The sequence below is a fragment of the Eulemur rufifrons genome, chromosome 5 (assembly GCF_041146395.1).
Source record: "Eulemur rufifrons isolate Redbay chromosome 5, OSU_ERuf_1, whole genome shotgun sequence".
Classification (NCBI taxonomy): Eukaryota; Metazoa; Chordata; class Mammalia; order Primates; family Lemuridae; genus Eulemur; species Eulemur rufifrons.
The window spans coordinates 19,114,981-19,132,313 of NC_090987.1; the positions used below are offsets into that span (position 1 = coordinate 19,114,981).

General features: G+C 35.9%; 1 protein-coding gene across 3 annotated transcripts in view; it reads right to left on the bottom strand.

Annotated features, from left to right (window-relative positions):
* Positions 1 to 17,333, bottom strand: part of SMAD4 (SMAD family member 4) — a 47,175-nt gene that overhangs the window by 7,799 nt on the left and 22,043 nt on the right. For 2 of the 3 annotated variants that reach the window (XR_011233577.1, XM_069467988.1), the window contains exons 6-10: positions 14,283 to 14,402; positions 14,071 to 14,187; positions 12,650 to 12,700; positions 3,168 to 3,351; positions 2,136 to 2,304 (exon numbers count right to left, since the gene is read on the bottom strand). Coding sequence is in view for 2 of the 3 variants with exons in the window: in XM_069467988.1 (XP_069324089.1) it covers positions 2,136 to 2,304; positions 3,168 to 3,351; positions 12,650 to 12,700; positions 14,071 to 14,187; positions 14,283 to 14,402 (641 nt within the window). In the remaining variant the exon portion in view is untranslated. The remainder of the gene's footprint in view (positions 1 to 2,135; positions 2,305 to 3,167; positions 3,352 to 12,649; positions 12,701 to 14,070; positions 14,188 to 14,282; positions 14,403 to 17,333) is intronic. The other variant, XM_069467989.1, reaches the window with a different exon arrangement.

Below are 17,333 nucleotides of genomic sequence, written 5' to 3' on the forward strand. Positions count from 1 at the left end.
CTATTCTGGCACATATTATATATTTGACACAGTAGTTCTCCATCCATTCACTTCAAACTACATAAGTAATCCAGAGACAACCCAGTCAAGATGAATAAGTGGGTATACATAACTCCAAACACAGATAAAGAATAGAAAACTTAAAAACAGACATCTTCTCTAAGCCAATCATAAAACTCATATGGAAACAACCCATATGTCCATAAACTGATGAGAAACAAAACCCACAGTAGAGCAGAGACTAAAAACAGGAGGCATTAGGGGTACCAAGACCATAAACAAAGTGTGGGGACAGGGATTGACTTCTTGAAATAATATGGAAAGAGACAACAGCAAAGCTCTCATTACAACTGGGCACCCGCCCACGAATCAAGTGCTCATAAAATACTTTGACAGCCAATTCAGGATTACACCCAGGAATAATATTTGCTCATGGCAGAGATAAGTATCGGAGAAACCTATACAATGGGAATTAGGCTTTGAGCACACCAGCGGATTGGAACCCAATTTCCTCAAGAGACAAAGCCCCCCTACCTCCTAAATATATAATATCTGGTTCTGAAATGTGAATCCCAGGTGCCAGGATAGGGCAAAATTGCTCTACAGGGAGAAGCAATGACAGGGAAGAGAAAATTAAAATGAATTAATTCTCTCAAAATAAACCTGCCAACAAATACAAAATGGTCTACAAAGCAGATAAGGAAATCCAATGACATTAAAAAAAAACAAAGTACAAGTAACCAAATACAAAAGTTCCTTGTGGCAAAATTGCAAAATATAAATGATTTCTAACTTCCAAAGACAATTCCTGGTGAGACATTGTACATACCACTCTAGACTTATATGTAAACAAACACAAATATCAATGACATTATTTAACAAAAATGCGATCATACTCGATTAATAACCAACTTTTCTATACCATGAATATCAATAAATATAATTTAATATTCTATTGTTCTAACAGACCAAAGCTGTAACTGATGCTCTACTGTCAAAAATTTTAACAGGGAATTACTATTAATTGTTAGGTATAATAAACAGCATCATGCTTATGTTTTTCAGAAGACTTTAGCGATTCACATGAGAGTCTTACTGTTTTCTTTATACCTGGTATGTTTAAAAAAGTTTCAAATTTTTAAAAAAAATCCTGTAACTGAACTATAACTGAAAATGAGATACTAGGTTTGCTGCTGTAAGGCAATCAAGCAATTCTATTTTTGTAGACACTATTATTTGTATCCTAAGCAACTTTCTGGAAATAAGTGATGAGGTACAGTTAATTCCACTAATTTATAATAGCTGACAATGAAGACGTTTAGGATGACTGAAAAATCTAAAATTAAAAATATATGTAGGCTGTCTAATTACAATTATCTCTTTCAAAAATAGTGTATATTATAGAGGAAAACTGAAATAGTTTGAACATATAATTAGTGAAAAATATTTCAGTTTTTTCAGGTTCTTAATTTGAGAAGCTATTAATTTTAGAATTCTATTCCATAAAATCATAAAGATTGGCTAAGATGAAATTCCAGAGCCTGTTTTACAAATTTCAGTCAAAGGAATATAAGTTTGGAGGTTTCACTCACTCTAAAACATTTAACAAATTTGCTAATAAAACGCTAGGGTATGCATTCTACTAAGTGAAATGTCCCAAGAATGGAAAAATAAGGACCACATGTACTCACCATCAAATTGGTTTTAACTGATCAGCACTTGAGTGCACATACAGAAATAACATTCATCGGGTGTCGGGCACATGAGAGAGGGGAGGAAGGGATGGGTGTATACATACATAATCAGTGCAGATGCGCACTGTCTGGGGGATGGACATGCTTGAAGCTCTGGGGGGGGGGAGGGCAATATATGTAACCTAAACATTTGTACCCCCATAATATGCTGAAATAAAAACAAACAAACAAAAAAAAAAAAACACCACGGTATGAAGCCAACCACAAAGTTAGATAACTGATTATGTCAATAAATATCCCCAAGAAATGTTTTATGCTCAAAATAATTCCTGATAATTTACTTAATATAAGACATTTTTCTATTTCTCCCACTTTCATTTCAATTCTTTAAACAAATGGAACTCCCCAAATCTAAAATATTCAAATAAAATTCCAACTAACCTTTATATATGCACTGGGGTAGATCTTATGAACAGCATCTCCAGGTGCACGCCCGGCTTCTCTGTCTAAGTAGTAACTCTGTACAAAGACCGCGTGGTCACTAAGGCACCTGACCCAAACGTCACCTTCACCTTTACATTCCAATTGCACACCTTTGCCTATGTGCAACCTTAGGAAGAAAAAAATGAATCACTTTTCATCTTGATAAGTACTTTTAAATTGAATTCTCATTTAACCCTCACAAGTCTAAGGCTTATAGCTACACTGTCCAAATTGATAGCCACTAGCAACATGTGGCTATTTAAATTAACCAAAATAATTAAAAATTCAATTAATCACACAAGCCATATTTTAAGTGCTGAATAGTGACATGTGGCTAGTAGCTACTGAACTGGATGGTACAGATACAAATAATTTCATCACAGAAAATTCTATTAGCCAGCATTGGCTTAAAGAGTAATTTGCCAAAGTCACCCCTAGGGCCAGGATTATGTGCTTACATACACACGTCCTTAAAGAGTTGAGATCATACAGCAGCTACAATTGTTTTCCTGTAATATTTCATCTTAAGCATTTCCATTACATAAACTTTCTATGAACATTTTAATAACTACATAAAAAATGAAAGTTTATTATAATTAACCATTTCCCTTTTATTATCAATTTTCAGCATTATAAATAATGCTTTCAGAAATATAGTTCTCACTTTATATTATTTCCTTTCAGTAGATCTGTAGAATGTAGAAATAATATATGATCAGAGAAATGTAAATTAATTTCCAAAGGGGAACTTGCAGCCTTGGGGCCACAGGTTTCCCACCCCTGGACCACACTTTAAAAAGGCCAACTTTTATAATTATATATTAAACAAACATCTACAATTAAATACTTATAAATTCTGAATTTTCAAGGTGACCTTTAGTCCTTTACTTACATTAAGAACTTATATAATGTACATTAAGAAATATAACCTTGAATAAAAGACAATGTACTATGCTTAATTCCCAAAATAACTGACTATACAATCAATACCTTGCTCTCTCAATGGCTTCTGTCCTGTGGACATTGGAGAGTTGACCCAAGCAAAAGCGATCTCCTCCTGAAGGGTCCACATATCCATCAACAGTAACGATAGGGCAGCTTGAAGGAACCTTAAATGTCTCTCCTACCTGAACATCCATTTCAAAGTAAGCAATGGAACACCAATACTCAGGAGCTGCAGGAAATGAGAAAGAACATCCACCCATGAGAGAAAGATGTGAGACTTTCACTCCTCAAGACAAAGCTTTTCCTAAAAGAAAGGGTGAAGGGAGGAGAGAGGGAAATGAAAAGTACCCAAAGACTTGGATGAAAATAAAACGATGCATTAAAAAGTAGGAATTTCCATGCCTTCTGTACCTAGCACTGTTCTTGAAACTCTAAAAGTCATTTTTAAAATCTGGCATTTGATTCTTACCTCAAAGGATCAAGTCAACTGAATTTAAAAAACAAGTAATCAGAATTTAAAATAATTTTACAATGTTTTATTTGACTGCACATATTCTCCATGTATGTGAACTTTGATTTTTCTTAAAACACACTGACTCTAAGATGTATTCCATGGATGTGTTCTTGAATAACATCAATCCACGGCATATTTTTACAGATTCCTAACTGAGAAAGTGTATAAGCAAGTAAGCTATCCCAGGCCCTGAGTCAAGCTTAACTACACTCTAACCACACACTTGTTGAACATAGGGATTCTCAATTGTCTCTTGAGTGACAGGTCATTTGTCCCATCTGTGTGTGTATGCCATAGCAACAGATATTTTTAGTGAAATCAGTTCATGTTAACTGCAATTTTAACTTTGAAGTTGTGTTTAGTGTACTCACTTAACAATAAATGATTTAAAATCATTTAAGATGATTGGGGGGGGGAAGAGGCATTACTTGGTTTGGTTTGCAGATACTGTTGATCAAGTAACTTAATTTTCATTTGAATACAACAATTACATCAAGCCCATATATACAAAAATTATGTGGTTTTCCTTTTTTTAACCCATTTAACAGGTATCTATAGAGTATCTAGGGATCACTCTAGGCACTGTATACACAGCAAGAGTGTATACAGCTACATCCTCTATTCTCACAGAGGTGTAAGGGCAGACAAAAAATTGAACAAGATAACTTGGATAATGACAATATGAATAAAATAAAACAAGGTACAGAAGATGATTCGGAAGAACACTTCAGACTGGATGGTTGGGGGGGCACCCTATCTGAAAAAGTAACACTTGAAAAGCCTTGGATCTATGTGAAGACTAGACAGAACACTTCAGAAAGGAAAGCAAAAGCTAAGACTCTAGAGTAGACATGGGTTTGACGTTTTTGAGAAAAAGAAAAAAGCAAGGCCAGTGCTATAATGAAAAGGAGAGTGGCACAATTTTGTCTGCAAATTTATCTGCATCTCATTTTGCTATTTATGAACTTAACACTAGAATCTGTAGCAGTAAAATTTTCAACAATCTGACATTACTTAGAATGACAAAAAACCCACAGAAAAACCAGATCTTTTCAAACTAAATAAAAAAAAAAAACCCATGAGGTATGATTGATGTTTAAAATTAAAACAGTCTGGGTGTGGTGGCTCATGCCTGTAATCCCAGTGTTTTGATGAGTATCACTTGGGGCCGGGAGTTCAAGACCAGCTGGGCAACACAGCAAGACCATGTCTCTACAAAGAATTTTTTTAAAAAATAAGTAGCTGTGATGGCTTGCGCCTGCAGTCCTAGCTACTCAGGAGGCTGAGGTGGGAGGATCACTTGAACCCAGGAGTTCGAGGCTGCAGTGAGCTATGATCATGCGGCTACACTCCAGCCTGGGTGACAGAGTGAGACTCTGTCTCTAAATAATAAAAACAAAAAACTTACAAAGGCTATGTACCTAAGTGCTTTTCAAAACACCATCAAGCAATAAAGTACTTTCCGATGACAAGTTAATAAACCACGTGAAGACTGGGTGATTCAAAACCTTAAAAAAAAAATTTTGAATGTTTTGCTATGTCAATCTAATCAACTCATCACAAACAAACATTCCTTTAAATGTAGTTGGTTATGACTAGAACATAAAAACTAGTGATACACAAAAGCATCTTCTTAAAAAGCCCAGTTTTGAAGCATTTATGAGGTTATTTTCTATAGTAAAATTCTTTATCAAAGATATCACATTATGCTATGGACAAGAAGCTTCAGGAAACAACCGGTAGGTATACTGGTTGAAGCTAAAACTAAAGAGACTGTCTAAGACAAGATAATTACTCAATGGTTTGGTGGCAACAAAACAGTAATAGTACTTTAAAAGAGGTCTTTAAACAATTAATCCAAACAGTCAATTTTGTTATAAACAATGCCCTGATGTTGAGAATGTTTATAACACTAGATGAAAAGATGAGGTTCCAAGTATGTGCATTTCCCCGTTCGTACTGAAGGATACAATCCGGAAGTAAAGTGTGATGGTGAGCAACCTTTTTTCCATGAAGAGTCAATTCAGGCCAGGCGCGGTGGCTCACGCCTGTAATCCTAGCACTCTGGGAGGCTGAGGTGGGCAGATCGTTTGAGCTCAGGAGTTTGAGACCAGCCTGAGCAAGAGCGAGACCCCATCTCTACTAAAAATAGAAAGAAATTATATGGACAGCTAAAAATATATATAGAAAAAATTAGCCGGGCATGGTGGTGCATGCCTGTAGTCCCAGCTACTAGGGAGGCTGAGACAGGAGGATCCCTTGAGCTCAGGAGTTTGAGGTTGCTGTGAGCTAGGCTGACGCCACGGCACTCACTCTAGCCTGGGCAACAGAGTGAGACTCTGTCTCAAAAAAAAAAAAAAAAAAAAAGAGTCAATTCAGGGGTAAAAGGGGGGAGGTTTTATAGCCTCCATGTTTAAGAAAAATATACTTTCATCATCATGAATTATAGCATCTGCAACTGCACTTAAACCTTATTTTATTACTTCCCAGTTACCAAAGGATTTATTTTGTTTGCCTAATATTTTAGACACCATATAACACAACAACATTGGTTATATAAAGCTGCATCTCTGAACAGGTTTGGTTTTAGTTGACCTATTAATATTGGGAAAAAGAGTTTTAAAAAACAAGGATAAAGAGAAACTGGCATCAGAGTTACACCATAGACCAGGGATGAAAAAAAGCCTAGGAAAGCAAGAGGAAGCGGGTTACTATTTATGAAGACAGAAAGAGACAGAGGGAAATCAAAGTGGGTCCCAAAAATTTGGCACTGTTGGGATACAAAATACTATGTGAAAAACACTTCTACGCCACTCTCAATATGCTGAACAGTCAGAAGGGAACATTCTTATTTTTAAAACAGAAGAGAGTAATATGAAACACCTACTAAACCTTTCTGGATATCTCTTTGCTCTTTTTTGCCTCCAAGGACCAAATGCCATATAGATGACAACACTGCAGCTTCTCAAAACTAGCCTCAATGGAAAAAGTCTAGAATTAGTACAGAGTGGACTTTCTGAATGCCCCAACTCATTTGAAAGAGAGATGTGCTAACTCTGGTAGTTTTTAGTTTTTGCTCCTAAATTAGTGAAGTTAAGCCAGTTTCATAAAGCCTAAGCTTATGGGCTGTTCATCGCTGGCCAGAGAAAAGGTTCTTAAAAGACTGAGTTAACAACATTAAAATTTTTTCTTTTTACAATGTAAGAACTTAGCTAAATATTTTTTGTAATGGAGAAATGTATTATACAGCAGTTTTATCATCAAATATTGCTTAATTATAATAAAAAATTCGAAGTCTTCAAGGCATATCTTTAATTTTTCAAATAAAGTCATTCAAGAAAAAGTAAAAAATGTAGTTAACCAGCCTGAGCAAGAGCAAGACCCTGTCTCTACTAAAAATAGAAAGAAATTATATGGACAGCTAAAAATATATATAGAAAAAATTAGCCGGGCATGGTGGTACATGCCTGTAGTCCCAGCTACTTGGGAGGCTGAGGCAGGAGGATCACTTGAACCTAGGAGTTTGAGGTTGCTGTGAGCTAGGCTGACGCCATGGCACTCTAGCCCGGGCAACAGAGCGAGACTCTGTCTCAAAAAAAAAAAAAAAAAAAAATGTAGTTTAAGCACCTAAGATACTCATTAGGAATTATTCCCCTTATTATTTGGATCTGAATAAGAATTTTTTATGAACACATAAAGGTACTCTCTTGAATGGCGGATTGCTCTAAAGTGCACCTGAACTTGGAAATTTGTGAGTTTCCAATCCATTTGTGAATCTGAACACAAAACAACCTCAAAGACACTGAAGCAACCCTTTAATCTGCAATCAACATTTAATTTGATGAATACATCTCAACTTTAAGAAAAAGCAAAAACAGTCTAAGTCTGTGAAAAAGAAATGAAATGATTAACCTTTTCCAAAAAGGTTTAGAAGTTGAAAAGATTTTTTTCAACTTTGTAATCAAAGTCAAAGCATGGAAATCATCAACCATATTGTCTGTCTGAAATCTTTAATACAAAGGTAATGACCAATATTATTTATTTTCATTTTCTACAACCTATATCACCTATTTTCTGAAACATGTATGTAACTATATTCAAACATAATTTCTCAAAATAGATTTACTATATATTAATGTTGTGACGATGATGACATATATAAAAGACTCAGAGGTATGTGCATATTTCCTATTCAAATGGTTCTGGGTCTGTGGTAGATTTTAGCATTTCATAATCAGATCTTCAGCGGTTTCATTGACCATATAACTATATAAATATTTTCCATTTTGGTTTCTTTCCTATTTGCATTAAGCAAGGATAGCAGACATACAAACTAGTAACTATAATTTAGTATGATTAGAAAATACTAGGTAGCAGGAGACAAGGGATGAGGCTTCCAAACAGTGGTATGCTTCAGATGGATCTTAAGAGTTTGCCACACTTGGGAGGACAGGGGTGCATGGTACCCAGCATTCAAGATGGCCTCCTGGCCGGGCGCGGTGGCTCACGCCTGTAATCCTAGCACTCTGGGAGGCCGAGGCGGGTGGATTGCTCAAGGTCAGGAGTTCGAGACCAGCCTGAGCGAGACCCCGTCTCTACTAAAAATAGAAAGACATTATATGGACACCTAAAAATCTATATAGAAAAAATTAGCCGGGCATAGTGGCGCATGCCTGTAGTCCCAGCTACTCGGGAGGCTGAGGCAGTAGGATCGCTTAAGCCCAGGAGTTTGAGGTTGCTGTGAGCTAAGCTGACGCCACGGCACTCACTCTAGCCTGGGCAACAAAGTGAGACTCTGTCTCAACCAAAAAAAAAAAAAAAAAAGATGGCCTCCAATGATTCTCACTTCCTGATATTCACATCCTTATGCAGTCCCCTCTCACATGACATAGGATTTTACCAAAATGATAATGTGACTTAGGAGACTAAGTCTTAAAAGACCACTGAGGCTCTGTCTTACTCTATCCTCATTAGCTATCATGTTATGAAGACACTCATGCAGCTCTAAAAGAAGTCCATACAGAGAGTAACCGGAGCTTCCTACCAACAATAACCCTAACTTGCCCAGCAAACCACACTGAAAGTGAATCTTCCAGCCCCACAAAAGCCTTCAGATGATGGTAACCTCAGCTAAAAACTTTACTGCAACCTCATGAGACCCTAAGCCAGACCCACCCAAGTAAGCCACTCCCAGATCCCTACCCACAGAAACTAAGTGATATCATAAATTATTATTGTTGTTTTTTTTTTTTTTTTGAGACAGAGTCTCACTCTGTTGCCCAGGCTAGAGTGAGTGCCGTGGCGTCAGCCTAGCTCACAGCAACCTCAAACTCCTGAGCTCAAGCGATCCTACTGCCTCAGCCTCCCAAGTAGCTGGGACTGCAGGCATGCGCCACCATGCCCGGCTAATTTTTTCTATATATATTTTTAGCTGTCCATATAATTTCTTTCTATTTTTAGTAGAGGTGGGGTCTCGCTCTTGCTCAGGCTGGTATTATTGTTGTTTTAACTTGCTAAGTTTTGGGGTCATTGTTGCACAGTAGCAGATAACTAATATAGAATACAAGATATATCAGGCACAGAATGGCATTTAAAAAAATATAGAAGGGCCGGGCGCGGTGGCTCACGCCCATAATCCTAGCACTCTGGGAAGCCGAGGCGGGCGGATCGCTCGGGGTCAGGAGTTCGAGAACAGCCTGAGAAAGAGTGAGACCCTGTCTCTACTAAAAATAGAAAGAAATTATCTGCCCAACTAAAAATATATAAAGAAAAAATTAGCTGAGCATGGTGGCGCATGCCTGTAGTCCCAGCTACTCGGGAGGCTGAGGCAGTAGGATTGCTTGAGCCCAGGAGTTTGAGGTTGCCGTGAGCTAGGCTGACGCCATGGCACTCACTCTAGCCCGGGCAACAGAGCGAGACTCTTGTCTCAAAAAATAAATATATATATATATATATATATATGTATATATAGAAGGATGATATACCTAGCAATCTTAGGTAAGCAGTTCAGGATGGTTAAAGCATCAAGAGATAAGGCTAGAAGCCAGGCATGGTGGCTCACGCCTGTAATCCTAGCACTCTGGGAGGTCAAGGTGGGAGGATCGCTTGAGGTCAGGAGTTCCAGACCAGCCTGAGCAAGAGTGAGACTGTATCTCTACTAAAAATAGAAAAAAAAAAAAATTAGCTGGGTGTGGTGGTGTGCACCAGCTATAGTCCCAGCTACTTGGGAGGCGGAGACAAGAGGATTACTTGAGCTGAACAGTTTGAGGTTGCTGTGAGCATAGATGCCACGGCACTCTAGCCTGGGTAACAGAGTGAGAGACTGTCTCACGAAAAAAAAAAAGGCCAGAAAAGTACACAAAGACCAAGACCAGACACGCTTTTCTGCCCAGCTAAGGAATCTGGACTTTATCCTATGGCCAACCAATGAGTAGGGGAATTAATGCAAGTACTTGAGCAGAGAAATAACGTAAGTAGGGTCAAATTTTAGAACAAATACTGAGCAGCAATAGAGATTAATTGGTGAGAAGGAGGGTACTAGGACTAGAAGTGCTCCTCACACAGAGACCAGTTAGAATGTTCTTGTAGCAGTAAAAGAGGAGAAATGAACAGGAACAGTTATGAGGTCAAACTCCTCAGCGCCCCATTAGTATCCACAGCCAAAGACTATCTAGGTTCTAAACCTCCTGGCCCCATCAAAGGCATATATGCAGAGATAATCCCCTCCTGCAACCAACTGGACAGAGACCTTTTCAGGATCATAGCCTCACCATTATGTCATTTCCTTATTCTACTCAAAAAGAGGCTTTTAGTCCCAGCTACTCAGGAGGCTGAGACGGGAGGATTGCTTGAGCCCAGGAGTTTGATTCCAGCCTGAACACAGAAAGACCCCATCTCTTTAAAAAAAAAAGAAGAAGAAGAAAGAGACTTTAATGCCAGTGCATGCTGCTACATATACATATCCTCAACTAGTTAATGCTATTCCCTAACCACCAGTAGCTGTTAGGTCTAAATACCCTAAACATCAGTTCTACCGCAAGAATGAAGTATATCTATCAAGAGGCCAAAGGCAATTGCGGAATTCAAAAATGAGTCCAATGACTGGTTAAATGCCAACCCCCCGCCCCCAGCCCAGGATTCCATCCAGGGAAGGTCTGTCTTCAGAGCCCTGATTACCCTTGCTCCTGCAGACCTTCTCCCACCAAGTTGCCAGGAGCCACTACTGACTCTCAAGGAGAGCCTGAAAAATTCTCATTCTTCAGACTCTAGGTTTCCCTCTCTTATCACAATATATTCACACGCAAATTAAGATCCTGATATAATGATTCCCTTTATATAATTTCAAAAACTTGTAAAACCAAACTACTAAATGAGACTGTTTAGGAATGTATTCATCACTTTAAAAAAACCAAAAGAAAAAAATGACATCTATAAGAAGCAGGACAGTGGTACCTCTACGAAGAACAGAGAAAAAGGTTTTGACTGAGACACAAGCACGAGGCAGGAGGGTTTTCGGGGTGCTGCAATGTTCTAGTTCTCAATGTGGGTGGTAGGTACACAGGTGTTAGCTTCAGTGAAATTAGGCTGTACACTAGTATTATATGTTTCTCTGTATATCACATTTCTCAATAAAATGCTTATGTAAAGGCGTGACCCACAAAAAATGTTTAAAATCACAATACACAACATATATGGAAAATTCATCAAAGAGGATAATTTAACTAGTAAATATGTATAACTAAAAAAAATGCTTCTGCCCCACCAGCACTTTCTCCTAACCAAAACAAATATTATTTGCCTCCTAAATCAGCACAAAGTTTATTAAACTTCACATCTACTGCTAGTGAGCATGGTAAAACTGGTTCTCCTACTCTCATGCTGCCAATGGAGAGCAATGTGGTCTAGAAATTCTACAAATCTATGAAACTGAAATATGGGAAAAGTTACAAATACAAAGCTCTTCCCCTCAACTTTTTTTTAAACAGCTAGAAGAAAAATTGGAACCAACACAAGTAATAACAGAACACTACGTACATGAAGAAAATCATGTAGATCTACTTGAGAACTGTAAGTTACCCAGTAAATTAATCATTACGGGCACTATGTTTATACATTTTTTTAAATCTTTACTGGGAATATTTATTAATACATTTACAAATAAAGCAATTATATGAATTTGCTTTAAAACAATACAGATGGGAGAAAGGGGGAGGATATGAATGTAACAAGATTGCCCATTAGCTGAAACTGAGGAATGGGTGCAATGGGGGGATTTCCTATACTATTCTGATCATGTCTGAAATTCTTCATAATTTTTTTTTTAATTAGAAGCAAAACTGAATTTTATGGTTACAAAAAAACTAAGGTTATGAGCTAAAGTAGTATGTTCGCATCTTTCACAGCTAAGAAAAACAGATATGAAGGGGTAAAGGAAAAAAATTCAAAATCCTATGTTTGTGTTGTAAGGGACCCTCGATATTTTATTTTCAAATGCTTTCTGTAGTTTCAAAATTATGTACAAACTTCAAAAGTTACTTAGCTATTTACTCTTTTTAACACAATTTCATCAATAGTTTCTAAATTCTAGTCAACCAGAGACTCCTAAAATCTATCTTCTAAGACAGATACAGTGAATTACTTTTCTTTTCAGCATCTACCTAAGATTCTTCCCTGGCTTCTTAAGCTACAGTTTTATAGCTATCCTATTTTGAAACCTAATTTTATTCTGCTGATTATTTATTCAATGCTGAAGCCAGCATTTCCATACTTTATATTTGATTTTTAACTATCTCTAAAAGAAAAGAACTATGCTTTCGGCTAAAATATAGACACTCTATGTGTGACTATTAACAGCTACTCTTAAACTGCTGATTAACTCATGTCATAATGAATAATGTCCTTATCTTAGAAATCAAGTTACCCTGTAATTAACTATATTAAAACTTATATGTATATGTTTCAGTCACCATGAAGAAAATCCAAATATAGGAAATCAATTTTGAAATACACTTACCAGGATGATTGGAAATGGGAGGCTGGAATGCAAGCTCATTGTGAACTGGCCCTAAAGAAACGACAATAAGAACCCCATTTTTATTTATTAAAAGTTTTCCAATGCTAAACCTTTTAATAGACCTTACTTAAATATAACTATCATACCTTAGGAGTTGTTTAGAACAAGCTTATACAATGTCTAACAACTTAAAAGCTTAGTTTATATTACTTTGTAAGTATAACAAACAAATACTCTTAAATTACTTTTGTGGATATTTAATAAGTAACATTTTAGAACTATGTGCCAAATGCAATTAAGCAATTTACAAATGGTTGTACATGCGATATTTAATGTAGATTATAAAGAAACTATTCATGTAACACGTAATACAGTATAATTTGTAATGTATAATAATAATTTAAAATTTTCAGTCTATTCTAAAAACAAGTGCTTATTAAATTAAGGATGTTTATATAATGGAATAGTAGTTAACAAAATTTAAAGCTTATTGTGTGTTAAGACATTATCACATTTACTTCTCACAACACCCCTTGAGGTTAAATAACTTGCCAATGGTCACACAGCTAAAGCCCCAAACTCAGCACTCTTAACCCCTATGCTGACCCAGGCAGCCATTAAAAAGTATATTCTCTAAAGATATGGAAAAACAGTAACATAATTGAAAAAAAGCAAGATATATACAATATACATATAGTATGAACCCCCCCTCCGCACAATTTATATATACACCCATTTATATGACTGGAAGGAAAATGATAAAATATTAAAAGTGGATTTCTCTGGGTGGTAGGATTCTGAGTTATTTTATTATTTATACTTTTCTGTATTTTAAGTATTCTTTGGTACTACTATTAATCTTATAATGAGAGGTAAGGGATTTTATATATATGAAAGATTGATACTCTTAATTTTACTAAGCCAAATGAACAGTGTTCCTATTCTGCCTGAAACTATAGGCTATCCAAAGGGTATCCCTCCCAATCATGCCTGCACAGAGTATCTACAGATTCAACAACTGAGTGTCTACGCTGCAGTGAATACTAAGGTGAGGGAAACCTTGAGAACTTAGCACTCAAGGGGTTTCAATCCACTATGGGAGGATATACAAGATACACATGAGATCTAAGAATACATACAAAGCAAACAAACAAATGAATGGAAATCAATGTGGTGTTAATGAAACATTAGCAGCAGAGAAATAAATGTATTTAGTAAATATCACTCCTCTATAAAGAAGGTATGAGAACATAATTATGAAAAATAAATAATACCGTTTACAAAAAAATACTGAAAAGCACTAATTATTTAATGAAACAAAATTGTAGGATGAATAAAAGATGTAAAACGTTTTTTAAAAAATAGAAAGAAAACAAAGTCCTACAAAAGAAAAAGCCCTTACAACAAAAACAAGAGCTTACAGTAATGTCCGGGATGGGGCGGCATAGGCGGGTGGTGCTGAAGATGGCCGTTTTGGTGGTGAGGCAAATTAGGTGTGTATGGTGCAGTCCTACTTCCAGTCCAGGTGGTAGTGCTGTCTAAAAATTAAGGCCCACATGGATTAATTTGCTTTTATAAAGGCTGCCTATTTTTTTCTCAACTATTTAAAAGATTTTAAAAAGCATGCACATACTATGATGGTAAGTAGCTGGCTGACCAGTAAATCCATTCTGCTGCTGTCCTGGCTGAGGCCCTGATGCTATCTGCAACAGTCCTTCACTATGGCTGCCTGCTAGTATACTAGCAGGCTGACCTAGAGGAACAAGAAGACATTAACATGGCACATATATAGATCCGATCCTATGATTTTCTATAATAAATGAAGGACCAATTATATCTGATAATCCACAACTATAAAGATGGGTAAAAAGTGGAACTCACCCATGGCCTATCAAATAAAAAACCTAGTCATTTATAAAGGCAAACCTTAACTTGAAGCAGCTCAAAATTATTCCTTTTTAAGTAATGTCTAGCTAATTTTAGTGACCTATTTCTTCACAAATATTCTTCAAATGCCAGCAAAATTCTAATATACATCTAATCTGTCGTAATAACTAATAACTTCTTCAGAAGCACATCAGTTCACCACTGGCCACTCCATCCAGCTCTCTATGGACCTTTCTGATTAGGACCTCAAAAATCCAGGCTCAAGATAATGTTGCAAACTGGAAAATTAATCATTATCAGCACTGGTACTGGTAATGACAGAATGCTAGGATTTGATAAAAGAAAAGCAGAACAGAAAGATATTTTAAATAGGATGTGATGGGGAAAGTGAGGAAGTTAAAAAAGATCCAGCTCCACTATACAATCAATAGAGCATTTAGTGGTTAAGAACAAATGAAAAAATACCTATCAGTCTACTTTGAAATTTTTTCATGTGCTGTTGTAAGCCAAGAATCATGTCTTTTCAAGAACAACATATTTCCAGATTTACACAACATTAGTTGCCCTCTCTACATGTAATATACCAGGAGAACTAAACTTCCTCTCTAGCTTCTGTTCAAAAAACCATTCTGTGATACTGCTTACTTTCCTACATTTTTAAGCCTCTTTTTTTAAAGTGGAAAAAGCTTGATTTCTTAAAGCAAGCAGTTAGTCAATTGTTTATCCCATTTGGAAAGCACTAAATTTCATAATTATTTGTCACTGGCATCACCTCATTCTCATCTAAATCGTAGTATAATCAGATGGAAGAGAGTAAATGTCACCATTGCTCAAAGTATCATGGAAAAAGAACACCTCTACATATCACATTTCCTTAAAGCTAAGATTGTAAAACCAAAAGCTAAGGAGAAAATTTCAGTACTCCCCAAACTGTTTATTTGTAAAGATACTGTTTTTAGCAACCTCCCTTCCTACTCATCCCCCAAAATTCTGCAAGTTATCTTTAAAGGTTAATTACATTTTTGCTCATTTTTAACAATTCTACATATTCTTAGGTAACACACACAAAAGAAAACTATCACTACACAGCAGAAATGAAATGATTTTAATTTACAGATATTTAAAAAGAAACTTTGAAGATATTCAGGTACCAAATGAACATAAATTGTAAAGTAGCCTGGTAGAGTTACCTGTATTGGATGTTCCCATTACATTAGTTCCAAGGGCATAAGATAAATAATACAACTAAATCAGCTCATGGAAAACAGCCCTCCAATTCCTCTATTTTAGTCCAACTTCTTTCCTTTCATTTAATTCTACCAGTACACTTTTTGAGATCTAAGGAACCAGTTTGCCACAAGTTCTGAAATTTCCAGTATTTACTATTCAATTGTAAATATCTAACCAAAACATACTGAGACAAAATTAGCTGCATTTCATTCATATCACTTTTTCTAGTCTTTGAATAGGATGCAGCCCCGGGTAACAGAACAGTCAAAATGAAGTCACTTTATTAAAGTGACATAGTAAAGGCACAGAAATTCAATCTCCAGATAATATAAACAGAGGTAGGTACCTGTGCTCTAGCACTAATTTATGCTCAAGTGGCTGTAATGTACTTTCTTTTATTTTCCATCACTACCCATTGTATGTCAATCATATTTCCAAATTGGTAAATAAAAAGTAGATAACAGAAGCACCAAGCAATTAAGGGTCCAGATTCCACTGTGCTTAACCTATATGACCCACTTAGAATATGCTGTCCATGGTTGAGAGATCGTCATCTCTTACATAAGCAAATCAAAAAGATAATTGCTTTAAAGTAGTGAAATGTATTAAAGAGGGAGAAATTTGGTATATTTGAAAATTCACAATTATAGAAATCAGTCCCCATTTATTCCAAAGATAAAATTCTTACAATGAATCTGATTAATATTAAATAAAATAATGGTCCCTTTGGTAGCAACTAACAAAGTATGAGTCCAGATCTATCAAAAATCTATTGATGTGGATTTAGATACACCTAACACCATACACAAACCAAGACAACGCTCTGTGAATTGAAGAAAAAAAAAAAAAGAAGACAAAAAAAGCCACTCCACTTGCCAAGCAGCAAATTATCCAGCCTTTGGTGACTGTGAAAATAAACAGCAGTACTAACTGAACCAAGTCATATGATCAGGCTCCAAAAAACCTGAACCTTATTAAGCCTTCTAATTCCCATAACACGCCAGAGAAGAAGAACCCTTTTGAAATAGACTTATTTGAAAAAATTAGTATGTTTAAAAAAAAAAAGATGTAGAATTTAGCTTTATATCAAAATTGACTAAAACACTTAATGTCTACCTTGAAGGATATGTTATAAAAAGTTTATCAAGATCCCTTTTTCTAAGTTTGCACAATGTGAAAATGAGATGACCACTATGATGTAATATTCTCCTAGATAAAGCAAAATAACACTGGATTAAAAGAAAGGTTGCAAATCCAGTAACACTAATCTTTATATTAATAAACATCTATCTACCTGTTAATAACTTAAATATTTCTCTAAAATCTATCTGAAAACTCAAGCTTCTTACTTGTGCATGTAATAGTAAAGTACAAATTAGATCACTAATTTAAATCAATATTAAAATCAAAGTCATTAAATTCCAAGTGAATGTATATCAACATAAGAACCTTTAAATAAATTACAAACATTTTTCCTAGGACCAACCCAAAGATCTATTTAATATTTGTTTACCTATGAAAGATATCATAGCACTCTTAATTTTTACTTACTTGGAGTTTTCCTCCA